We start from the raw sequence: 26,311 nt of genomic DNA on the forward strand, positions 1-26,311 counted from the left end.
TATTGTTGAGGGTCGTGTCCCAAACAACTTCACTAAATATTGAGACAAAGGCAAGACTTTACTGCTAACCATGAAAAGTGGCTATGCACTATGGCTACGTCTCAAATCTACAGCACAACTATTAATAGGTTGCTAGGGGCATAATTAGGCAATGGCCAGAGTAGCATGAGTAGTAGCATTGTGGTTTGGGACACAGCCTATAGTCAAACCTGTTGCATAATCAATATTAGTGTTATTAGAAGTCTTAGAGAAACTGTGTGTGTGTGTGTGTGTGTGTGTGTGTGTGTGTGTGTGTGTGTGTGTGTGTGTGTGTGTGTGTGTGTGTATATACCTTGGCAGAGATTTGTGTGCTTTTTGCCTGCATGGCCATGATGGCCTCAGAGATCTTGGAGTCAATCGGTTCCATCACGGCCTCGATGTTAAACGGCCCCTTTAACCTATCAGCTACCAGGAGCATGGAGTCTACACACACACACACACACACACACACACACACACACACACACACACACACACACACACACACACACACACATATATAAATATTTGCATTTACTGGATAAAGTAGACATCGTTGCAAGAACCTTTAAAATATACAAAAATAGGAAAAGTGAGAGAGAAGAGATAAAGAATTTATGAGAAGTAAAAAAAAAAAAGTAAAGCAGCAATAAAAAGAAGATAATCAGAGAAAAAAGAATGAAGGTGAGTCAGAAGAAAGAAAGAAAGAAAGAAAGAAAGAAAGAAAGAAAGAAAGAAAGAAAGAAAGAAAGAAAGAAAGAAAGAAAGAAAGAAAGAAAGAAAGAAAGAAAGAAAGAAAGAGAACACTAGGTAGAACAAAGATATGATTGGGGAATGGAAAAAACAAAGAAAAGAATGAATAAATAAAGAGGTGAAGGAAGTGAAGGTCTGCAGGGAAAATGGTAAAGAAGAAAGAGCATTAAAATGATGAACAACGTGAGCAAATACAATGTAAGGAAAATGAAACAGTGCTGGACAGAGAGAGAGAGAGAGAGAGAGAGAGAGAGAGAGAGAGAGAGAGAGAGAGAGAGAGAGAGAGAGAGAGAGAGAGAGAGAGAGAGAGAGAGAGAGAGAGAGAGAGAGAGAGAGAGAGAGAGAGAGAGAGAGAGATTGTTGAAGAAGCAAAGAAATAAAGACAGAATGTCAGAAAGTTTTGACAGTTAAAAAAATAAAGAATTAACAAGAAGGAAGGAAGGAAAGAAAGAAAGAAAGAAAGAAAGAAAGAAAGAAAGAAAGAAAGAAAGAAAGAAAGAAAGAAAAAAAAAGAAAGAAAGAAAGAAAGAAAGAAAGAAAGAAAGAAAGAAAGAAAGAAAGAAAGAAAGAAAGAAAGAAAAAAAGGAAGAAAGAACAAATGAACAAAATACATTTTCTGTTGAAAAAAGATCGAATGAACAGAAAAAACGAAAGAGAAGAATCGCCCTTTTTCTCCTTTTTGAACGTGGCGGTTTCGGCTCAGGGCTCATTAGTTAGCGCACCCCTGACAGCGTTTCAGATTTCCTGTCCAGACTGGATAGTGTTCATGATCAACATCACACATGTGTACACTTACAGCACAGGCCACGCCCACTCTGTTCTCTATTCTGTCATCCTGCAACCTGTTACTGAGGCGTAACTCGTGTGCTGTGAATATATATGTGTGTTTGTGAGTGTGCGTTTGAGCTAACGAGCGAGAAACACGCCCTTCACCCGAATGCGTCCCATTGCGTCTCCGCAGTCGATCGGGCGGAGGGACGCCACGGCTCTCGCTCAGTTCAGTCGTTAAATCTCTGTTATTAATTTGCGCTCATAGGGAACCTATTACCACGGCCCGAGTGAGACTATCGATCCAAGTGCACTCTGGATGAACGAGGGTGGCATGAAAGTGTTTGATCTTTTCATTTAGGCCCACTCCTGAACGATAGAACCGCCTGCAGGTGTCTCGCTCTTTCATTACAGCCAAAAGAAGAGAGAAAAGACATGGAGAGGGAGAGAGAAAGGAAGATTTAAGACTTGATTGTCAATTAGGGCTTTGAAAGAGGAAGTGAAAGAGAGAGTGCTGTTGGAGGGGAGGATGGGGGGGGGGACGAATGGCTGCAGGCGTCAGGCGCAAAATGGAAAAATGAAATAACAGCAAACGCAATTAACGTGGAGAGGTCAGAGAGACTCGGGAGATTTAACGATGGAGGAAAACACATTAGGCTCAATAGCGGCACCTCTCTTGTCTTTGGAGATTTAAAAAATAATAATAATAATATGTAGAACAAAGTACATAATTTCTGCCCCGGAAATTTCTTTATGTAAAACTTGCCCTAGGTGTGTAGGTTAATAGGGATTATTAAATAAAGTTGCCATGACTGACAAAATCCAGCATTTCAGCTGGCCGTCACAGTGGTCGGTTGCAGAATTATTGCTATATTGGTTAAAAAAAGTAATTAAACCTTTGTTTTCAAAAATATCAGACATTTAAAGAAAGCAAAAGTACATTTCCAAATAATTCAAATGCAATGTGCCATTAATTCGGACTCATATGTTAAGAAAGAAGAAATGTATCCATATTAATGTATACATATAATGTTTCCTTATAATTTTTTTCCTTTTCTTCAATCCCATCTATACCAAGGGTGCCAATAATTGTGGCTCATTTCACAACACAAGAATTTCTGAACTGCTTTTTTTTTTTCTATCCCTTCCTGATTCTAGTCAAAGCCTCTCCTTCTTTCAAAGAAAGAGAGAAAAAAAGAATTAAAGAAAGAAAGAAAGAAAGACAGTTTGACAGCTGAAAAAAAGCAAGAACAGAAAGAAAGAATTAACAAAAAACATACATACATACATACATACATACATACATACATACATACATACATACATACAGAAAGAAAGAAAGAAAGAAAGAAAGAAAGAAAGAAAGAAAGAAAGAAAGAAAGAAAGTTTGACAGTTAACAAAAAGAACAGAAAGAAACAACGAATTAACAAAAAGTACAAACAAGCACATTTGACAATTGAAAAAAAAGAAAAATTGAACATAAAAAAACTGAAAAATTTTTTTTTTTTTTTTTACTTTAATATTACTTTTCTAGCTAACTTAATCCAAATCCAAAACAGTCCTCATATTTAAACCAAGCCACGCCCCCTTTTCCCAATCCCAGATCAATATTATTGCCTTTTAAATTCACCCACAGAGATTTTCTTTTTCTTTTTTTTAATGGAAATATTCTAGAGGTGTCTCCGGGGTCTTCTTCGGCATTACGGGTTATTACGAGTAGGCTTTTGTGGTTTCGTCTCATTATCCAAAAATAAACAGTAGGATAGATCGGCTATGTTCGTTCACCCCTAGGTGTGAAGAAGTGTGCGAATGGTGCGAATGGACCGGCGTCCCATCCGGAGGGTGAATTCTTCCTCCTTGAACCCTGCGGTAATGAGATCCATTAGTGACTTTTTCCCTGTAGAAACTTTAAACTCCGATGAGTCTGAGAAAGAAGACAAACAAAGGTGTTTTTTTTTTTTTTTTTTTATTTGTAATTCTGTGCGTCGGTGCGGAGCGACTGAATCACCGGCGTACCGCAGGGAGGAGGAAACTAGGACACGTTTCTTCGTTCTTTACTTTATTTTCAGAAATTGAAACTTCAGCGTTCACATCGAACCTTTACTTTTCTGATCCGAGGTGCAGGCGGAGTCTGACGTTTTACCTCCAAATGGAATCTGAAGTGGCTTTTAATATCAGTTCTAACTTGATGTCGAAAATAGAAAGCACTGAAACACTAAAGAGGGTGCCTACGGAGGGGGAAAAAGAGGTTTTCTCACACTTGGCTGAGCTCCAGTTTAAACCTTATTTCAATAACAAGGTGAATTGATTGGTGGGAGGAGTTGAGAGTTGGGTGAAATGATTAGTGAGGGAGGTGGGTGAAGGCACGAGGAATAAATGGCTGTCCCTGGTGAAGTAACAGCAAATAATGGGTAGGTGGAGTCTGCAATAATGTGTGGGTGTAAATAATGGAGTCATTAGTAATTAGTGAATGGGGCATGTGGAGTCACGTGACTGGCTGGAGGCAGAAGTAATTAGTATTGGGAATGGAATCCTGCATTCTTACTGTGTGTGGTGGGAGGAGTCAGCAAGTCCTATTAAGTGTGGTGGGTGGGGTCAGCACAAATGTGTGTTGAAGTTAACAGTAATCACTAAGTTTAGTGGGTGGAGTTAGCAAGTCTTAGTGAGTGTTGTGGGTGGAGTCAGTGCAAATTAGTGTTGTAGGTGGAGTGAACAGTAATCCGTAAGTGTAGTGGGGGGAATTAGCAATTCCTAGTGAGTGTGGTGGGTGGAGTCAGTGCAAATTAGTGTTGTAGGTGAGGTTAACAGTAATCGCTAATTGTAGTGGGTTAAGTTAGCAATAACTACTAAGTGTGGTGGGTAAAGTCAGTACAAATCAAGTTTTGTAGGTGGAGTAAACAGTAATTGCTACGTGAAGTGGTTGGAGTTAGCAATTCTTATTGAGTGTGGTGGGTGGAGTCAGCACAAATTAGTGTTGAAGTGTAGTGGACATTAGTTCATTAGTAGGTGTAGTGGGTGTAGTAAGCAATTGCTAGTGTGTGAAATGGATGAAGTTAGAAGGTTATTTGTTGTGGTGGTGGGTGGAGCCTAAGTGCACTAATTAGTGGTTGTGGTTAGTTGAGTTTAAAATATATAAGTGATTGTCAGTGTAGTTGTGGTGGGTGGGGTCAAAATATATTAGTAGTTGAGGTGGGTGGGGTCAAAAGCAATTAATAGCTGAGAAGTAAAAGGCATTTGAAACCACCTTCACCTAATTAGAGCGCAATCAGCAGGAAACGATAATGAAGTGCCCTTTAATGCATTGTGGGTACATTTTAGATATTGCTCCTGAAGGAATAAAAGCTTAATAACTACGCTTTATACCACACACACACACACACACACACACACACACACACACACACACACACACACACACACACACACACACACACACACACACACACACACACACACACACACACTTACTTACACTTACACTTACATGGATAATTGTTGGACATTCCGAAAATATCATGAAGAGCACTGACAAATTAGCAGCTTTGCTTCATTTTGTATGAATTTATTGATCTTTTTTTTTTTTTTTTTTTTATGCGATTTTCTTACATTCGCTCATCCATGGTTCATCCTTTCGTGAACCTTTTTCATCGTTTTACATCTGAACTCCTGCTGCTTCGCCCGTTTCCGTTAAGGATCTGAAACAGCCTGGCCGCTAATCCGAGGTGTTGTAAGTGTGACTGGTTTGGAGCGTGCGAGTTAGAAGCAAGAGTGCAGCAGGAGGAAGCAGCCTATCCCGGAACGCTCGGCGTTTCAAATGCCGCAGTCGGGTGTTACAGCGAGTTTAACCACAGGCATGCTGATTGAACATTTTTCTCCGAGTAAACATTCCGCTTCTATTTATTTCCCCAGAGGAAAAGCCACAGCTGTCATTTTGAGAGTAAAACGATCCGGGACACGTTTCAAAATTTGGAGTGCTGCCTACTCCTACACACTCCAAAGATGTGTATGGATATGACAATAAGGGAGGATTAACACCCTAAAACATTATGTATCTATCTATCTGTCTATCTGTCTGTCTGTCTGTCTGTCTGTCTGTCTGACAAATGTATTGGGACACCTGACATTTACAGCCATACATGGTTTCTCCCCAAGCTGTTACCACAAGTTTTGAGGCCCACAATTGTACCAGATGTCTTTGGATGCACTAAATCTTAAATCTTTCCTCCACTTGAACTTGGTGATCCAAACTTGCTCCAGCATGATGATGCCCCTGTTCACAAAGTCAGCTCCATGAAGATATGCTTTATATGGGTAAGATTTGGTGGAAGATCTCCTGCTATAGTGCTCTAACCCTATTGAACACCTTTGGGATTAATGTGAACAATGACTGCACCCCAGGCTTCTTCATCTCACCTACACCAGTACCCGACTTCACTAACGCTTATGTCTCTGAATCTCCACAAAATCTAGTGGAACATCTCCCAAGAAGAGTGAAGGTCCTTATAACAGCAAATAGGAGACTCATTGTGAAAAGAGATGTTCATATGTAAATATTTTATTTAAAGCATGTGGTCTATATAAGAAGAAAAATAGTGCACCAGTGCAAGAGTGAGACAGAGAGAGTGAGAGACGCGGTGAGGATGAAAGAGAGCGACTGATGGTGTGATGGTGTGAATGAAACACTTTATCTGTCTGCCGCATCTCTGTCGGGGTTTGTACCTGTCAAATCCATCACTGCCGTTGCATGCTCCATCACTCCACAGAGAGAGAGAGTGATAGATAGATAGATAGATAGATAGATAGATAGATAGATAGATAGATAGATAGATAGATAGATAGATAGATAGATAGATAGATCGATCGATCGATCGATTTTGGATAACAAGGGAGTGAGTGAGATGTGTGAGGAAAGCTAAGATGGGAAAGATAAAGATGATCCGAAAACATAGATCGATCGATTTTGGATAACAAGGGAGTGAGTGAGATGTGTGAGGAAAGCTAAGATGGGAAAGATAAAGATGATCCGAAAACACCGACAGCGAACAAATTAAGGACTGAATCTTTTTTTTTTTTAGATTACTTTGCATCCAGAAAGCATGAAGAAAGAAAGATAAAGACGAGTAACAAGGAAAATAAATACATTACTTAGCAAATAAACACAAATAATTTACTAAGAAAGAAAGGAAAATAAATCCAAATAATACTTGGTGCCAATTGGAGTTCAAGTTGTGGTCTCCTTCCTTCTTGCATCTTTGTTAGCGTTTCTTTCTTTCTTTCTTTGCTGGTATTTAATAAAAGATAACTGTGTGGAAAAAAGGCAAGGTGGTGATCAGGGTACAAACCCGGCTTTCTGCCTGCTAGTCAAGATGTGGGTTCATGTCCAACTTCCTAAATCTTTCTTTATAGTTATCTTCTTGTTTTGATGGGTTAAAAAAAAAGATAGACCAGCTCTAAACTAGCTTCCCAGCCTTTCCTCTCCGATATTGCAATGCCCTGCTGATGGTGAGGATCAGGGTTCGAATCCTGTTTTCTGCCTGCTGGTTATGATGTGGGTTCAATGGGTGCTTCCTTCATCTTTCTTTAACTTTGCATTCTCCTGTTAATGTTAAAGACCTGCTCTAATCAAGCATCTTAGCCTGTCCTCCCTGATGGCTCAGTGGGTTAAGGCAGGTGTCGTGCTGTTGGTGGTGTTCAGGGTTCGAATCCTGCCAGTCACGATCTGGATTCTTTCTTTAGCGTTAAATTCTTGTGTTGATGGTTTGAAAAGAAAGATAGACCTGCTCTAATCAAGCGTCTTAGCCTGTCCTTCCCGATGGCTCAGTGGGTTGAGGTTGGCGCTTTGCGGACCGTGTTGACCATGGTTCAAACTCTGGTGTTCAGGGTTCGAATCCTGCTTTCTGCCTGCCAGTCACGATCTGGATTCTTTCTTTAGCGTTAAATTCTTGCGCTGATGGTTTGAAAAGAAAGATAGACCTGCTCTAATCATGCGTGTTAGCCTGTCCTCCCCGATGGCTCAGTGGGTTAAGGCAGGTGTCGCGCTGTTGGTGGTGTTCAGGGTTCGAATCCTGCTTTCTGCCTGCCAGTCACGATCTGGATTCTTTCTTTAGCGTTAAATTCTTGTGTCGATGGTTTGAAAAGAAAGATAGACCTGCTCTAATCAAGCATCTTAGCCTGTCCTTCCCGATGGCTCAGTGGGTTGAGGTTGGCGCTTTGCGGACGGTGTTGATCATGGTTCAAACTCTGGTGTTCAGGGTTCGAATCCTGCTTACTGCCTGCCAGTCATGATCTGTATTCTTTCTTTAGCGTTAAATTCTTGTGTCGATGGTTTGAAAAGAAAGAGAGACCTGCTCTAATCAAGCATCTTAGCTTGTCCTTCCCGATGGCTCAGTGGGTTAGGGTTGGTGCTTTGCGAATGGTGTTGATCATGGTTCAAACCCGGCTTTCTGCCTGCTAGTCACGATGTGGGTTCGATTCGTCCTTCTTTTTTTTAGCGTTGTTCTTGTGTTGATGGGTTGAAAGAAAAGATAGACCTGCTCTAAAGAAGCTTCGCAGCATGCCCTCCACAATGGTTTAGTGGGTTAAGACTGGTGTTTCGCTGTTGGTGGTGTTCAGGGTTCGAATCCTGCTTTCTGCCTGCCAGTCACGATCTGGATTCTTTCTTTAGCGTTAAATTCTTGTGTCGATGGTTTGAAAAGAAAGATAGACCTGCTCTAATCAAGCATCTTAGCCTGTCCTTCCCGATGGGTCAGTGGGTTAGGGTTGGCGCTTTGCGAATGGTGTTGATCATGGTTTAAACCCGGCTTTCTGCCTGCTAGTCACGATGTGGGTTCGATTCGTCCTTCTTTTTTTAGCGTTATATTCTTGTGTTGATGGGTTGAAAGAAAAGATAGACCTGCTCTAAAAAAGCTTCGCAGCATGCCCTCCACAATGGTTTAGTGGGTTAAGACTGGTGTTTCGCTGTTGGTGGGGTTCAGGGTTCGAATCCCGCTTTCTGTGTTTCTGTCTGGTTTCAATTTCTTGCTTTGCTGGTATGAAACAAAGGATAAACCCCCCAAAAATAGAAGGTGAGTTGTGGGACTTGATGGCTTTGTGGTATAAGCCTTGCCTCTGAGCTCAGAGGTTGCTGGTTCAAATCTGGCTTGTCCCCACAATGGGCCAGTTGTGTGGTAAGTGGTGTAGGGCAACCAATGTGTCGGTTGACTGAACAAAGGCTGTGAAGACCTGCTGCTTCACAGCCCCAGAAAAAGTGAGGGTGATAGTTTTTTGGAAGAATTTTTTCCCTATATATGCAAAACTAAGTCGATACTTTTTTGGACGTTTTCGCTCCATAACCCCCTGCTTTCACCTTCTCAGACGCCGGGGGGGCAGATGCCCGGATATTGCCCCCCTGCTCCAGGATACGCCCTCCGATACCATCCACGCAGCCATTTCCACGCAGCCATTTCCGCACAACGGTCTCCGGAACCTTCCACGCTCTTATTCTCGAGCCCTGGCCGGGGTTTGAACCGGCAACCTCTCAACCTAGAGGCAAAGCTCTTCCAATCGAGCCACAGGATCTCCTGCTAGAAGATGATTTGTAGGACCTTTTATGGTTCATTTTTAAAACTTTTTAAACAATTTAAAGGAAAGCTAGGTGGTGGGAATCGAACAAGGTGAGTCAGGTATTGAAGACCATGTCACTAACCACTACACTACCGCAGGAGAGGCAAACAAGACTTTGCTTATTGGACTTTTGGCTTTTCTAGACCCTTGTTTTCTCTTAGATCATGATGGTGGAAGGTCAAAACTTCTCCTTCCTGAACATTCTCTCAGTAACTGGAAGTCTATGAGAAGTGACTCAGGTACAAGACCCACATCTCCAATACCTCCACCACTGATATACCATGATTTGCCAGCAACCAATTTTAATGACCTTTCATTGTTCTTTTTTTTCAAAAACTTCTTATAATGTTCAATATGAAACTAGAGGTAAGAATCGAACCAGGGAAGTCTTACATCAGAGACCAAGACATTAACCGCTACACCACCACCGGAGGCGGAGCAACGGCTTTGCTTATTGGACATTTGTCTTCAAGAGTCTAAAAAAAAGAAACGAGAGGTGTTTTTTTTTTACTTTTTCTCGACGGTAGAGGATCAACACTCATCGCACCCCTGTAGATTCACTCAGTAGCATTTAAAGCATTGGGCAGAGGCCCTTATCCAGTGTAACCTACAACCAAACAAACGAGGGCTATAGGCCTGGAACAAGTGCACAGTGGCAGATTGCTCCTGCTGGGGATTGGAACTTGTGACCTGTTGACCCAGACACCAAAGCCTTAACCACCGAGCTACCACCACCCTACGAGAAATGACTCAACTGTACAAGAACCACAAGTCCAACACCTGCACCACAGAGGTATTTCTTGTACCATGATAAAACACAGTCAACCACAAGACTCTCTTGTCTACCCTCAGGAGCCTTGGTATCGGTGGAGCAGCTTCCTACCTGGAAGGTCACTCATACAAGGTAACATTGAGGGGGTCCACTTCTGCTAATCATCCCAGCACCATTTTACCTCAGGGACCTCGTCACACCTCGCACTGCACCACGCTGTCGGAGATCCTCCAGCACTGCTCCACTGGTACCACGTTTTCTCAGAATAAGAGGTAAGTATACTTCAAGGCCCTTTTTTGTTCTGGCACCGAGGTGGTGGAATGAACTTCCCCTAGATGTATGAGCAATGGAGTCTCTGGCTATCTTCATGCGACGGTTGAAGACCTACCTCTTCCTGAAACACTTAAACTAACACTTTCCAGGTTTGCTTTGTTCAAACTCAACAGAGTTGAGCTTTTTGCTCCAACTGTGTTGGCTCATCGGTTGTATTTAGGTAGGTACCTCCCTGATGGTGCCAACTGGAGTTCACTTTGTGGTCTGCGTTCGTCCCCTGTCTCTGTTTAGAGTAAAGCTTTGCTGGTTTTAAAAGGGGCGGGGCTGCTGTCATCTGTGGTGGCTCAGTGGGTTAAGGCCGTTCCTCTGTGATGGTGCGGACCAGCGTTTAAGTCCTCGTCTCTCCGTTTAGCTACGATGGCCCAGTAGGTTAGGCCCAGGACCTACAGGAAAGTGTTAATCAGCTTTTGAGGCCTAGTCTGGGCGGTTTCTTTTGCATTAGGCTCTCGCTTTGCTCAGAGGAAAGATAAACCAGTACAACAGTAGACTTTGCACCCGTTGGCTGTGATAGCCTAGTGGGTTAATGTCACTATCCCCACGAGGGTGAGTTTAAGAGTTCGATTCCTGGTCGAGCTGGTTTCTGTGTTTGTAAATAAAACTCCTGGACTTTGTCCTCTCTGAAAACGTTTCAATTGACCCCACCAAAACAAAAAAGCACTTCTGTGTGTCATCTGTGGTGGGTTAAGGCTTGTGCCTGAACATGGTCCAGAATATAGTACTTGCTGGTGATAAGGTTTCAAAGCCAGTCCCTCATGCCTTCTTCCTTACTGCGCTGGCATAAAACAAAGGATGAACCCTCCGAAAAGCACACATGCTTGTCAGCAGTAGTGGCTCAGTCAAGTCAATTTCTATAGCGCTTTTCACAACAGACATTGTCTCAAAGCAGCTTTACAAAAATCAACAGTCAAGGTGAACGATGTGCGTTTATCCCTGATGAGCGAGCCGTGGCGACTGCGGCAAGAAAAAACTCCCTTAGATGCTCAGTGGGTTAAGGCTTGTGCCTGCTCTAAACAAACTTCCCAGCCTGTCAACACCGATGGTTCAGTGGGTTAAGGCAGGCGTCGTGCTGTTGGTGGTGTTCAGGGTTCGAATCCTGCTTTCTGCCTGCCAGTCACGATCTGGATTCTTTCTTTAGCGTTAAATTCTTGCGTTGATGGTTTGAAAAGAAAGATAGACCTGCTCTAATCAAGCGTCCCGTCCTTCCCGATGGCTCAGTGGGTTGAGGTTGGCGCTTTGCGGGCGGTGTTGATCGTGGTTCAAACCCTGGTGTTCAGGGTTCGAATCCTGCTTTCTGCCTGCCAGTCACGATCTGGATTCTTTCTTTAGCGTTAAATTCTTGCGTTGATGGTTTAAAAAGAAAGATAGACCTGCTCTAATCAAGCGTCTTAGCCTGTCCTTCCCGATGGCTCAGTGGGTTGAGGTTGGCGCTTTGCGGACGGTGTTGATCATGGTTCAAACTCTGGTGTTCAGGGTTCGAATCCTGCTTTCTGTCTGCCAGTCACGATCTGGATTCTTTCTTTAGCGTTAAATTCTTGCGCTGATGGTTTGAAAAGAAAGATAGACCTGCTCTAATCATGCGTGTTAGCCTGTCCTCCCCGATGGCTCAGTGGGTTAAGGCAGGTGGCGCGCTGTTGGTGGTGTTCAGGGTTCGAATCCTGCTTTCTGCCTGCCAGTCACGATCTGGATTCTTTCTTTAGCGTTAAATTCTTGTGTCGATGGTTTGAAAAGAAAGATAGACCTGCTCTAATCAAGCATCTTAGCTTGTCCTTCCCGATGGGTCAGTGGGTTAGGGTTGGCGCTTTGCGAATGGTGTTGATCATGGTTCAAACCCGGCTTTCTGCCTGCTAGTCACGATGTGGGTTCGATTCGTCCTTCTTTTTTTAGCGTTGTTCTTGTGTTGATGGGTTGAAAGAAAAGATAGACCTGCTCTAAAGAAGCTTCGCAGCATGCCCTCCACAATGGTTTAGTGGGTTAAGACTGGTGTTTCGCTGTTGGTGGGGTTCAGGGTTCGAATCCCGCTTTCTGTGTTTCTGTCTGGTTTCAATTTCTTGCTTTGCTGGTATGAAACAAAGGATAAACCCCCCAAAAAATAGAAGGTGAGTTGTGGGACTTGATGGCTTTGTGGTATAAGCCTTGCCTCTGAGCTCAGAGGTTGCTGGTTCAAATCTGGCTTGTCCCCACAATGGGCCAGTTGTGTGGTAAGTGGTGTAGGGCAACCAATGTGTCGGTTGACTGAACAAAGGCTGTGAAGACCTGCTGCTTCACAGCCCCAGAAAAAGTGAGGGTGATAGTTTTTTGGAAGAATTTTTTCCCTATATATGCAAAACTAAGTCGATACTTTTTTGGACGTTTTCGCTCCATAACCCCCTGCTTTCACCTTCTCAGACGCCGGGGGGGCAGATGCCCGGATATTGCCCCCCTGCTCCAGAATACGCCCTCCGATACCATCCACATCCGACCTTCCACGCAGCCATTTCCACGCAGCCATTTCCGCACAACGGTCTCCGGAACCTTCCACGCTCTTATTCTCGAGCCCTGGCCGGGGTTTGAACCGGCAACCTCTCAACCTAGAGGCAAAGCTCTTCCAATCGAGCCACAGGATCTCCTGCTAGAAGATGATTTGTAGGACCTTTTATGGTTCATTTTTAAAACTTTTTAAACAATTTAAAGGAAAGCTAGGTGGTGGGAATCGAACAAGGTGAGTCAGGTATTGAAGACCATGTCACTAACCACTACACTACCGCAGGAGAGGCAAACAAGACTTTGCTTATTGGACTTTTGGCTTTTCTAGACCCTTGTTTTCTCTTAGATCATGATGGTGGAAGGTCAAAACTTCTCCTTCCTGAACATTCTCTCAGTAACTGGAAGTCTATGAGAAGTGACTCAGGTACAAGACCCACATCTCCAATACCTCCACCACTGATATACCATGATTTGCCAGCAACCAATTTTAATGACCTTTCATTGTTCTTTTTTTTCAAAAACTTCTTATAATGTTCAATATGAAACTAGAGGTAAGAATCGAACCAGGGAAGTCTTACATCAGAGACCAAGACATTAACCGCTACACCACCACCGGAGGCGGAGCAACGGCTTTGCTTATTGGACATTTGTCTTCAAGAGTCTAAAAAAAAGAAACGAGAGGTGTTTTGTTTTTACTTTTTCTCGACGGTAGAGGATCAACACTCATCGCACCCCTGTAGATTCACTCAGTAGCATTTAAAGCATTGGGCAGAGGCCCTTATCCAGTGTAACCTACAACCAAACAAACGAGGGCTATAGGCCTGGAACAAGTGCACAGTGGCAGATTGCTCCTGCTGGGGATTGGAACTTGTGACCTGTTGACCCAGACACCAAAGCCTTAACCACCGAGCTACCACCACCCTACGAGAAATGACTCAACTGTACAAGAACCACAAGTCCAACACCTGCACCACAGAGGTATTTCTTGTACCATGATAAAACACAGTCAACCACAAGACTCTCTTGTCTACCCTCAGGAGCCTTGGTATCGGTGGAGCAGCTTCCTACCTGGAAGGTCGCTCATACAAGGTAACATTGAGGGGGTCCACTTCTGCTAATCATCCCAGCACCATTTTACCTCAGGGACCTCGTCACACCTCGCACTGCACCACGCTGTCGGAGATCCTCCAGCACTGCTCCACTGGTACCACGTTTTCTCAGAATAAGAGGTAAGTATACTTCAAGGCCCTTTTTTGTTCTGGCACCGAGGTGGTGGAATGAACTTCCCCTAGATGTATGAGCAATGGAGTCTCTGGCTATCTTCATGCGACGGTTGAAGACCTACCTCTTCCTGAAACACTTAAACTAACACTTTCCAGGTTTGCTTTGTTCAAACTCAACAGAGTTGAGCTTTTTGCTCCAACTGTGTTGGCTCATCGGTTGTATTTAGGTAGGTACCTCCCTGATGGTGCCAACTGGAGTTCACTTTGTGGTCTGCGTTCGTCCCCTGTCTCTGTTTAGAGTAAAGCTTTGCTGGTTTTAAAAGGGGCGGGGCTGCTGTCATCTGTGGTGGCTCAGTGGGTTAAGGCCGTTCCTCTGTGATGGTGCGGACCAGCGTTTAAGTCCTCGTCTCTCCGTTTAGCTACGATGGCCCAGTAGGTTAGGCCCAGGACCTACAGGAAAGTGTTAATCAGCTTTTGAGGCCTAGTCTGGGCGGTTTCTTTTGCATTAGGCTCTCGCTTTGCTCAGAGGAAAGATAAACCAGTACAACAGTAGACTTTGCACCCGTTGGCTGTGATAGCCTAGTGGGTTAATGTCACTATCCCCACGAGGGTGAGTTTAAGAGTTCGATTCCTGGTCGAGCTGGTTTCTGTGTTTGTAAATAAAACTCCTGGACTTTGTCCTCTCTGAAAACGTTTCAATTGACCCCACCAAAACAAAAAAGCACTTCTGTGTGTCATCTGTGGTGGGTTAAGGCTTGTGCCTGAACATGGTCCAGAATATAGTACTTGCTGGTGATAAGGTTTCAAAGCCAGTCCCTCATGCCTTCTTCCTTACTGCGCTGGCATAAAACAAAGGATGAACCCTCCGAAAAGCACACATGCTTGTCAGCAGTAGTGGCTCAGTCAAGTCAATTTCTATAGCGCTTTTCACAACAGACATTGTCTCAAAGCAGCTTTACAAAAATCAACAGTCAAGGTGAACGATGTGCGTTTATCCCTGATGAGCGAGCCGTGGCGACTGCGGCAAGAAAAAACTCCCTTAGATGCTCAGTGGGTTAAGGCTTGTGCCTGCTCTAAACAAACTTCCCAGCCTGTCAACACCGATGGTTCAGTGGGTTAAGGCAGGCGTCGTGCTGTTGGTGGTGTTCAGGGTTCGAATCCTGCTTTCTGCCTGCCAGTCACGATCTGGATTCTTTCTTTAGCGTTAAATTCTTGCGTTGATGGTTTGAAAAGAAAGATAGACCTGCTCTAATCAAGCGTCCCGTCCTTCCCGATGGCTCAGTGGGTTGAGGTTGGCGCTTTGCGGGCGGTGTTGATCGTGGTTCAAACCCTGGTGTTCAGGGTTCGAATCCTGCTTTCTGCCTGCCAGTCACGATCTGGATTCTTTCTTTAGCGTTAAATTCTTGCGTTGATGGTTTAAAAAGAAAGATAGACCTGCTCTAATCAAGCGTCTTAGCCTGTCCTTCCCGATGGCTCAGTGGGTTGAGGTTGGCGCTTTGCGGACGGTGTTGATCATGGTTCAAACTCTGGTGTTCAGGGTTCGAATCCTGCTTTCTGTCTGCCAGTCACGATCTGGATTCTTTCTTTAGCGTTAAATTCTTGCGCTGATGGTTTGAAAAGAAAGATAGACCTGCTCTAATCATGCGTGTTAGCCTGTCCTCCCCGATGGCTCACTGGGTTAAGGCAGGTGTCGCGCTGTTGGTGGTGTTCAGGGTTCGAATCCTGCTTTCTGCCTGCCAGTCACGATCTGGATTCTTTCTTTAGCGTTAAATTCTTGTGTCGATGGTTTGAAAAGAAAGATAGACCTGCTCTAATCAAGCATCTTAGCTTGTCCTTCCCGATGGGTCAGTGGGTTAGGGTTGGCGCTTTGCGAATGGTGTTGATCATGGTTCAAACCCGGCTTTCTGCCTGCTAGTCACGATGTGGGTTCGATTCGTCCTTCTTTTTTTAGCGTTGTTCTTGTGTTGATGGGTTGAAAGAAAAGATAGACCTGCTCTAAAGAAGCTTCGCAGCATGCCCTCCACAATGGTTTAGTGGGTTAAGACTGGTGTTTCGCTGTTGGTGGGGTTCAGGGTTCGAATCCCGCTTTCTGTGTTTCTGTCTGGTTTCAATTTCTTGCTTTGCTGGTATGAAACAAAGGATAAACCCCCCAAAAATAGAAGGTGAGTTGTGGGACTTGATGGCTTTGTGGTATAAGCCTTGCCTCTGAGCTCAGAGGTTGCTGGTTCAAATCTGGCTTGTCCCCACAATGGGCCAGTTGTGTGGTAAGTGGTGTAGGGCAACCAATGTGTCGGTTGACTGAACAAAGGCTGTGAAGACCTGCTGCTTCACAGCCCCAGAAAAAGTGAGGGTGATAGTTTTGCATATATAGGGAAAAAATTCTTCCAAAAAACTAAGTCGATACTTTTTTGGACGTTTTCGCTCCATAACCCCCTGCTTTCACCTTCTCAGACGCCGGGGGGGCAGATGCCCGGATATTGCCCCCCTGCTCCAGGATACGATCCACGCAGCCATTTCCACGCAGCCATTTCCACGCAGCCATTTCCGCACAACGGTCTCCGGAACCTTCCACGCTCTTATTCTCGAGCCCTGGCCGGGGTTTGAACCGGCAACCTCTCAACCTAGAGGCAAAGCTCTTCCAATCGAGCCACAGGATCTCCTGCTAGAAGATGATTTGTAGGACCTTTTATGGTTAATTTTTAAAACTTTTTAAACAATTTAAAGGAAAGCTAGGTGGTGGGAATCGAACAAGGTGAGTCAGGTATTGAAGACCATGTCACTAACCACTACACTACCGCAGGAGAGGCAAACAAGACTTTGCTTATTGGACTTTTGGCTTTTCTAGACCCTTGTTTTCTCTTAGATCATGATGGTGGAAGGTCAAAACTTCTCCTTCCTGAACATTCTCTCAGTAACTGGAAGTCTATGAGAAGTGACTCAGGTACAAGACCCACATCTCCAATACCTCCACCACTGATATACCATGATTTGCCAGCAACCAATTTTAATGACCTTTCATTGTTCTTTTTTTTCAAAAACTTCTTATAATGTTCAATATGAAACTAGAGGTAAGAATCGAACCAGGGAAGTCTTACATCAGAGACCAAGACATTAACCGCTACACCACCACCGGAGGCGGAGCAACGGCTTTGCTTATTGGACATTTGTCTTCAAGAGTCTAAAAAAAAGAAACGAGAGGTGTTTTGTTTTTACTTTTTCTCGACGGTAGAGGATCAACACTCATCGCACCCCTGTAGATTCACTCAGTAGCATTTAAAGCATTGGGCAGAGGCCCTTATCCAGTGTAACCTACAACCAAACAAACGAGGGCTATAGGCCTGGAACAAGTGCACAGTGGCAGATTGCTCCTGCTGGGGATTGGAACTTGTGACCTGTTGACCCAGACACCAAAGCCTTAACCACCGAGCTACCACCACCCTACGAGAAATGACTCAACTGTACAAGAACCACAAGTCCAACACCTGCACCACAGAGGTATTTCTTGTACCATGATAAAACACAGTCAACCACAAGACTCTCTTGTCTACCCTCAGGAGCCTTGGTATCGGTGGAGCAGCTTCCTACCTGGAAGGTCGCTCATACAAGGTAACATTGAGGGGGTCCACTTCTGCTAATCATCCCAGCACCATTTTACCTCAGGGACCTCGTCACACCTCGCACTGCACCACGCTGTCGGAGATCCTCCAGCACTGCTCCACTGGTACCACGTTTTCTCAGAATAAGAGGTAAGTATACTTCAAGGCCCTTTTTTGTTCTGGCACCGAGGTGGTGGAATGAACTTCCCCTAGATGTATGAGCAATGGAGTCTCTGGCTATCTTCATGCGACGGTTGAAGACCTACCTCTTCCTGAAACACTTAAACTAACACTTTCCAGGTTTGCTTTGTTCAAACTCAACAGAGTTGAGCTTTTTGCTCCAACTGTGTTGGCTCATCGGTTGTATTTAGGTAGGTACCTCCCTGATGGTGCCAACTGGAGTTCACTTTGTGGTCTGCGTTCGTCCCCTGTCTCTGTTTAGAGTAAAGCTTTGCTGGTTTTAAAAGGGGCGGGGCTGCTGTCATCTGTGGTGGCTCAGTGGGTTAAGGCCGTTCCTCTGTGATGGTGCGGACCAGCGTTTAAGTCCTCGTCTCTCCGTTTAGCTACGATGGCCCAGTAGGTTAGGCCCAGGACCTACAGGAAAGTGTTAATCAGCTTTTGAGGCCTAGTCTGGGCGGTTTCTTTTGCATTAGGCTCTCGCTTTGCTCAGAGGAAAGATAAACCAGTACAACAGTAGACTTTGCACCCGTTGGCTGTGATAGCCTAGTGGGTTAATGTCACTATCCCCACGAGGGTGAGTTTAAGAGTTCGATTCCTGGTCGAGCTGGTTTCTGTGTTTGTAAATAAAACTCCTGGACTTTGTCCTCTCTGAAAACGTTTCAATTGACCCCACCAAAACAAAAAAGCACTTCTGTGTGTCATCTGTGGTGGGTTAAGGCTTGTGCCTGAACATGGTCCAGAATATAGTACTTGCTGGTGATAAGGTTTCAAAGCCAGTCCCTCATGCCTTCTTCCTTACTGCGCTGGCATAAAACAAAGGATGAACCCTCCGAAAAGCACACATGCTTGTCAGCAGTAGTGGCTCAGTCAAGTCAATTTCTATAGCGCTTTTCACAACAGACATTGTCTCAAAGCAGCTTTACAAAAATCAACAGTCAAGGTGAACGATGTGCGTTTATCCCTGATGAGCGAGCCGTGGCGACTGCGGCAAGAAAAAACTCCCTTAGATGCTCAGTGGGTTAAGGCTTGTGCCTGCTCTAAACAAACTTCCCAGCCTGTCAACACCGATGGTTCAGTGGGTTAAGGCAGGCGTCGTGCTGTTGGTGGTGTTCAGGGTTCGAATCCTGCTTTCTGCCTGCCAGTCACGATCTGGATTCTTTCTTTAGCGTTAAATTCTTGCGTTGATGGTTTGAAAAGAAAGATAGACCTGCTCTAATCAAGCGTCCCGTCCTTCCCGATGGCTCAGTGGGTTGAGGTTGGCGCTTTGCGGGCGGTGTTGATCGTGGTTCAAACCCTGGTGTTCAGGGTTCGAATCCTGCTTTCTGCCTGCCAGTCACGATCTGGATTCTTTCTTTAGCGTTAAATTCTTGCGTTGATGGTTTAAAAAGAAAGATAGACCTGCTCTAATCAAGCGTCTTAGCCTGTCCTTCCCGATGGCTCAGTGGGTTGAGGTTGGCGCTTTGCGGACGGTGTTGATCATGGTTCAAACTCTGGTGTTCAGGGTTCGAATCCTGCTTTCTGTCTGCCAGTCACGATCTGGATTCTTTCTTTAGCGTTAAATTCTTGCGCTGATGGTTTGAAAAGAAAGATAGACCTGCTCTAATCATGCGTGTTAGCCTGTCCTCCCCGATGGCTCAGTGGGTTAAGGCAGGTGTCGCGCTGTTGGTGGTGTTCAGGGTTCGAATCCTGCTTTCTGCCTGCCAGTCACGATCTGGATTCTTTCTTTAGCGTTAAATTCTTGTGTCGATGGTTTGAAAAGAAAGATAGACCTGCTCTAATCAAGCATCTTAGCTTGTCCTTCCCGATGGGTCAGTGGGTTAGGGTTGGCGCTTTGCGAATGGTGTTGATCATGGTTCAAACCCGGCTTTCTGCCTGCTAGTCACGATGTGGGTTCGATTCGTCCTTCTTTTTTTAGCGTTGTTCTTGTGTTGATGGGTTGAAAGAAAAGATAGACCTGCTCTAAAGAAGCTTCGCAGCATGCCCTCCACAATGGTTTAGTGGGTTAAGACTGGTGTTTCGCTGTTGGTGGGGTTCAGGGTTCGAATCCCGCTTTCTGTGTTTCTGTCTGGTTTCAATTTCTTGCTTTGCTGGTATGAAACAAAGGATAAACCCCCCAAAAATAGAAGGTGAGTTGTGGGACTTGATGGCTTTGTGGTATAAGCCTTGCCTCTGAGCTCAGAGGTTGCTGGTTCAAATCTGGCTTGTCCCCACAATGGGCCAGTTGTGTGGTAAGTGGTGTAGGGCAACCAATGTGTCGGTTGACTGAACAAAGGCTGTGAAGACCTGCTGCTTCACAGCCCCAGAAAAAGTGAGGGTGATAGTTTTTTGGAAGAATTTTTTCCCTATATATGCAAAACTAAGTCGATACTTTTTTGGACGTTTTCGCTCCATAACCCCCTGCTTTCACCTTCTCAGACGCCGGGGGGGCAGATGCCCGGATATTGCCCCCCTGCTCCAGGATACGCCCTCCGATACCATCCACATCCGACCTTCCACGCAGCCATTTCCACGCAGCCATTTCCGCACAACGGTCTCCGGAACCTTCCACGCTCTTATTCTCGAGCCCTGGCCGGGGTTTGAACCGGCAACCTCTCAACCTAGAGGCAAAGCTCTTCCAATCGAGCCACAGGATCTCCTGCTAGAAGATGATTTGTAGGACCTTTTATGGTTAATTTTTAAAACTTTTTAAACAATTTAAAGGAAAGCTAGGTGGTGGGAATCGAACAAGGTGAGTCAGGTATTGAAGACCATGTCACTAACCACTACACTACCGCAGGAGAGGCAAACAAGACTTTGCTTATTGGACTTTTGGCTTTTCTAGACCCTTGTTTTCTCTTAGATCATGATGGTGGAAGGTCAAAACTTCTCCTTCCTGAACATTCTCTCAGTAACTGGAAGTCTATGAGAAGTGACTCAGGTACAAGACCCACATCTCCAATACCTCCACCACTGATATACCATGATTTGCCAGCAACCAATTTTAATGACCTTTCATTGTTCTTTTTTTTCAAAAACGTCTTATAATGTTCAATATGAAACTAGAGGTAAGAATCGAACCAGGGAAGTCTTACATCAGAGACCAAGACATTAACCGCTACACCACCACCGGAGGCGGAGCAACGGCTTTGCTTATTGGACATTTGTCTTCAAGAGTCTAAAAAAAAGAAACGAGAGGTGTTTTGTTTTTACTTTTTCTCGACGGTAGAGGATCAACACTCATCGCACCCCTGTAGATTCACTCAGTAGCATTTAAAGCATTGGGCAGAGGCCCTTATCCAGTGTAACCTACAACCAAACAAACGAGGGCTATAGGCCTGGAACAAGTGCACAGTGGCAGATTGCTCCTGCTGGGGATTGGAACTTGTGACCTGTTGACCCAGACACCAAAGCCTTAACCACCGAGCTACCACCACCCTACGAGAAATGACTCAACTGTACAAGAACCACAAGTCCAACACCTGCACCACAGAGGTATTTCTTGTACCATGATAAAACACAGTCAACCACAAGACTCTCTTGTCTACCCTCAGGAGCCTTGGTATCGGTGGAGCAGCTTCCTACCTGGAAGGTCGCTCATACAAGGTAACATTGAGGGGGTCCACTTCTGCTAATCATCCCAGCACCATTTTACCTCAGGGACCTCGTCACACCTCGCACTGCACCACGCTGTCGGAGATCCTCCAGCACTGCTCCACTGGTACCACGTTTTCTCAGAATAAGAGGTAAGTATACTTCAAGGCCCTTTTTTGTTCTGGCACCGAGGTGGTGGAATGAACTTCCCCTAGATGTATGAGCAATGGAGTCTCTGGCTATCTTCATGCGACGGTTGAAGACCTACCTCTTCCTGAAACACTTAAACTAACACTTTCCAGGTTTGCTTTGTTCAAACTCAACAGAGTTGAGCTTTTTGCTCCAACTGTGTTGGCTCATCGGTTGTATTTAGGTAGGTACCTCCCTGATGGTGCCAACTGGAGTTCACTTTGTGGTCTGCGTTCGTCCCCTGTCTCTGTTTAGAGTAAAGCTTTGCTGGTTTTAAAAGGGGCGGGGCTGCTGTCATCTGTGGTGGCTCAGTGGGTTAAGGCCGTTCCTCTGTGATGGTGCGGACCAGCGTTTAAGTCCTCGTCTCTCCGTTTAGCTACGATGGCCCAGTAGGTTAGGCCCAGGACCTACAGGAAAGTGTTAATCAGCTTTTGAGGCCTAGTCTGGGCGGTTTCTTTTGCATTAGGCTCTCGCTTTGCTCAGAGGAAAGATAAACCAGTACAACAGTAGACTTTGCACCCGTTGGCTGTGATAGCCTAGTGGGTTAATGTCACTATCCCCACGAGGGTGAGTTTAAGAGTTCGATTCCTGGTCGAGCTGGTTTCTGTGTTTGTAAATAAAACTCCTGGACTTTGTCCTCTCTGAAAACGTTTCAATTGACCCCACCAAAACAAAAAAGCACTTCTGTGTGTCATCTGTGGTGGGTTAAGGCTTGTGCCTGAACATGGTCCAGAATATAGTACTTGCTGGTGATAAGGTTTCAAAGCCAGTCCCTCATGCCTTCTTCCTTACTGCGCTGGCATAAAACAAAGGATGAACCCTCCGAAAAGCACACATGCTTGTCAGCAGTAGTGGCTCAGTCAAGTCAATTTCTATAGCGCTTTTCACAACAGACATTGTCTCAAAGCAGCTTTACAAAAATCAACAGTCAAGGTGAACGATGTGCGTTTATCCCTGATGAGCGAGCCGTGGCGACTGCGGCAAGAAAAAACTCCCTTAGATGCTCAGTGGGTTAAGGCTTGTGCCTGCTCTAAACAAACTTCCCAGCCTGTCAACACCGATGGTTCAGTGGGTTAAGGCAGGCGTCGTGCTGTTGGTGGTGTTCAGGGTTCGAATCCTGCTTTCTGCCTGCCAGTCACGATCTGGATTCTTTCTTTAGCGTTAAATTCTTGCGTTGATGGTTTGAAAAGAAAGATAGACCTGCTCTAATCAAGCGTCCCGTCCTTCCCGATGGCTCAGTGGGTTGAGGTTGGCGCTTTGCGGGCGGTGTTGATCGTGGTTCAAACCCTGGTGTTCAGGGTTCGAATCCTGCTTTCTGCCTGCCAGTCACGATCTGGATTCTTTCTTTAGCGTTAAATTCTTGCGTTGATGGTTTAAAAAGAAAGATAGACCTGCTCTAATCAAGCGTCTTAGCCTGTCCTTCCCGATGGCTCAGTGGGTTGAGGTTGGCGCTTTGCGGACGGTGTTGATCATGGTTCAAACTCTGGTGTTCAGGGTTCGAATCCTGCTTTCTGTCTGCCAGTCACGATCTGGATTCTTTCTTTAGCGTTAAATTCTTGCGCTGATGGTTTGAAAAGAAAGATAGACCTGCTCTAATCATGCGTGTTAGCCTGTCCTCCCCGATGGCTCAGTGGGTTAAGGCAGGTGGCGCGCTGTTGGTGGTGTTCAGGGTTCGAATCCTGCTTTCTGCCTGCCAGTCACGATCTGGATTCTTTCTTTAGCGTTAAATTCTTGTGTCGATGGTTTGAAAAGAAAGATAGACCTGCTCTAATCAAGCATCTTAGCTTGTCCTTCCCGATGGGTCAGTGGGTTAGGGTTGGCGCTTTGCGAATGGTGTTGATCATGGTTCAAACCCGGCTTTCTGCCTGCTAGTCACGATGTGGGTTCGATTCGTCCTTCTTTTTTTAGCGTTGTTCTTGTGTTGATGGGTTGAAAGAAAAGATAGACCTGCTCTAAAGAAGCTTCGCAGCATGCCCTCCACAATGGTTTAGTGGGTTAAGACTGGTGTTTCGCTGTTGGTGGGGTTCAGGGTTCGAATCCCGCTTTCTGTGTTTCTGTCTGGTTTCAATTTCTTGCTTTGCTGGTATGAAACAAAGGATAAACCCCCCAAAAATAGAAGGTGAGTTGTGGGACTTGATGGCTTTGTGGTATAAGCCTTGCCTCTGAGCTCAGAGGTTGCTGGTTCAAATCTGGCTTGTCCCCACAATGGGCCAGTTGTGTGGTAAGTGGTGTAGGGCAACCAATGTGTCGGTTGACTGAACAAAGGCTGTGAAGACCTGCTGCTTCACAGCCCCAGAAAAAGTGAGGGTGATAGTTTTTTGGAAGAATTTTTTCCCTATATATGCAAAACTAAGTCGATACTTTTTTGGACGTTTTCGCTCCATAACCCCCTGCTTTCACCTTCTCAGACGCCGGGGGGGCAGATGCCCGGATATTGCCCCCCTGCTCCAGGATACGCCCTCCGATGCCATTTCCACGCAGCCATTTCCACGCAGCCATTTCCACGCAGCCATTTCCACGCAGCCATTTCCGCACAACAGTCTCCGGAACCTTCCACGCTCTTATTCTCGAGCCCTGGCCGGGGTTTGAACCGGCAACCTCTCAACCTAGAGGCAAAGCTCTTCCAATCGAGCCACAGGATCTCCTGCTAGAAGATGATTTGTAGGACCTTTTATGGTTCATTTTTAAAACTTTTTAAACAATTTAAAGGAAAGCTAGGTGGTGGGAATCGAACAAGGTGAGTCAGGTATTGAAGACCATGTCACTAACCACTACACTACCGCAGGAGAGGCAAACAAGACTTTGCTTATTGGACTTTTGGCTTTTCTAGACCCTTGTTTTCTCTTAGATCATGATGGTGGAAGGTCAAAACTTCTCCTTCCTGAACATTCTCTCAGTAACTGGAAGTCTATGAGAAGTGACTCAGGTACAAGACCCACATCTCCAATACCTCCACCACTGATATACCATGATTTGCCAGCAACCAATTTTAATGACCTTTCATTGTTCTTTTTTTTCAAAAACTTCTTATAATGTTCAATATGAAACTAGAGGTAAGAATCGAACCAGGGAAGTCTTACATCAGAGACCAAGACATTAACCGCTACACCACCACCGGACGGAAAGCAACGGCTTTGCTTATTAGACTTTTTCTAAAAAAGAAAAGAGAGGCGTTGTTTTTCTTTTTCTCTATGGTAGCGGATCAACACTCCTCACACCCCTGTAGATTCACTCGGTAGCATTTAGATTAGGCCCTTATCCAGTGTAACCTACAACCAAACAAACGAGGGCTATAGGGCTGGAACAAGTGCACAGTGGCAGATTGCTCCTGCTGGGATTGGAACTTGTGACCTTTTGACCCAGACACCAAAGCCTTAACCAGCAAGCTATTACCACCCTACGAGAAATAACTCAACAATTGAGGTATTTCTCGCTAATGGCAGAACTTCAAATCTCAAAACTTCGTTAGACATGTAAATAAGCAGGGAAGACAGAGACAAGAGACACAGAAAGCGTCAGAAAGAGTAAGAAAAAAATAGAGCAACAGCAAGAGAGAGACATAGACAGTGAGACAGAGACATATACTAGAGAAAAAATATAAAGAAAAGCATAAAGAGATATAGCTACTTCCTGTTGGAAGTGTTAATCCCCAGCGACTAAATGAGCAGTAGTGAGTTAAGGGTTTGCTCAGGTGCCCAAAACTGGCTGTTTGGAGGTGTTTAAATTGTACCTCATAATATTCCCATCAGAAATCCACCATTTTTCACACTTTGCTACCCCTTCCTGTTTACTTGATATTTACTTCCTGTATTAACTAGTTCCTTTTTTATTTAGATAACAATAAGGCAAATTCCTGTTTTATCTAGTTCCCATTTAATTTTTTTATTTTATTTTAATGTTAGTTCCCCTATTGTATAAGGAAGTCAGGTGTGTCAGAGAAGTATGTGGGGGTGGTGCAGGACATGTATGAGGACAGTGTGACAGCAGTAAAGTGTGCAGTACTACGGTTCTAAGCCCTTTCCTGTTTGCAGTGGTGATGGACAGGTTGATGGACGAGGTCAGACAGGAGTCTCTGTGTACTGATGATGTTTGCGGATGATATTGTGATTTGTGGTGAGAGTAGGAAACAGGTTGAGAAGAGACTGGAAAAGTGGAGGTATGTGCTGGAGAGAAGAAGAATGACATTCAATTGAGTGAATGAGAGGGAGGGCAGTGGAGGGGGTGCGGTTGCAGGGAGAAGAGGTGGAGAATGTGGAGGAGTTCAGGTGCCTGGGTTTAACAGTGCAAAGTAATGGAGAGTGTGTTAGAGAAGTGAGGAAAAGAGTGCAGGCAGGGTGGAGAAGAATGGCAGGAGTTATAAGTGATAGAAGAGTATCTGCAAGAGTGAAAGGGAAAGTTTATAGGACTGTGGTGAGACCTGAGATGTTGTATGTTTTAGAGACAGTGGCATTGAGTAAAAGACAGGAGGTGGAGCTGGAGGTAGCAGAGCTGAAGATGTTGAGGTTTTCGTCGGGAGTGACGATGATGGACAGGATTAGAAATTAGTTTATTACTGGGACAGCGCATGTAGGACGTTTTGGAAACAAGGTGAGGGAGGTGAGATTGAGATGGTTTGGACATGTGCAGAGGAGGGACATGGGGTATATCAGTAGGAGGTTTGAGCCACCAGGAAGGAGGAAAAGAGGAAGTCCAAAGAGGAGGTTTATAGATGTGGTGAAGGAAGACATGCAGGTAGTTGGTTTAAAAGAGGCAAATTTGGAGGACAGGGGGTATGGAGACGGATGATCCGCTGTAGCGACCCCTAATGGCAGCAGCCGAAAGAGGAAAAAGAAGAAGATAAAAG

The 26,311-nt window shown here is 45.0% G+C and overlaps 1 protein-coding gene and 1 long non-coding RNA gene across 3 annotated transcripts in view; one reads left to right on the forward strand and one right to left on the reverse strand.

The window, feature by feature from the left end:
* LOC310715815 overlaps nucleotides 1–26,311 on the forward strand; it is a 121,957-nt gene that overhangs the window by 41,455 nt on the left and 54,191 nt on the right. The window lies entirely within an intron of this gene.
* gpc6a (glypican 6a) overlaps nucleotides 1–26,311 on the reverse strand; it is a 168,785-nt gene that overhangs the window by 23,076 nt on the left and 119,398 nt on the right. For both annotated transcript variants that reach the window (XM_083522379.1, XM_083522380.1), the window contains exon 5: nucleotides 332–462. In XM_083522379.1, coding sequence (XP_083378505.1) covers nucleotides 332–462 — 131 coding nt within the window. The remainder of the gene's footprint in view (nucleotides 1–331; nucleotides 463–26,311) is intronic.

The sequence above is a fragment of the Silurus aristotelis genome (assembly GCF_946808225.1).
Source record: "Silurus aristotelis genome assembly, chromosome: 20".
NCBI classification, from domain to species: domain Eukaryota; kingdom Metazoa; phylum Chordata; class Actinopteri; order Siluriformes; family Siluridae; genus Silurus; species Silurus aristotelis.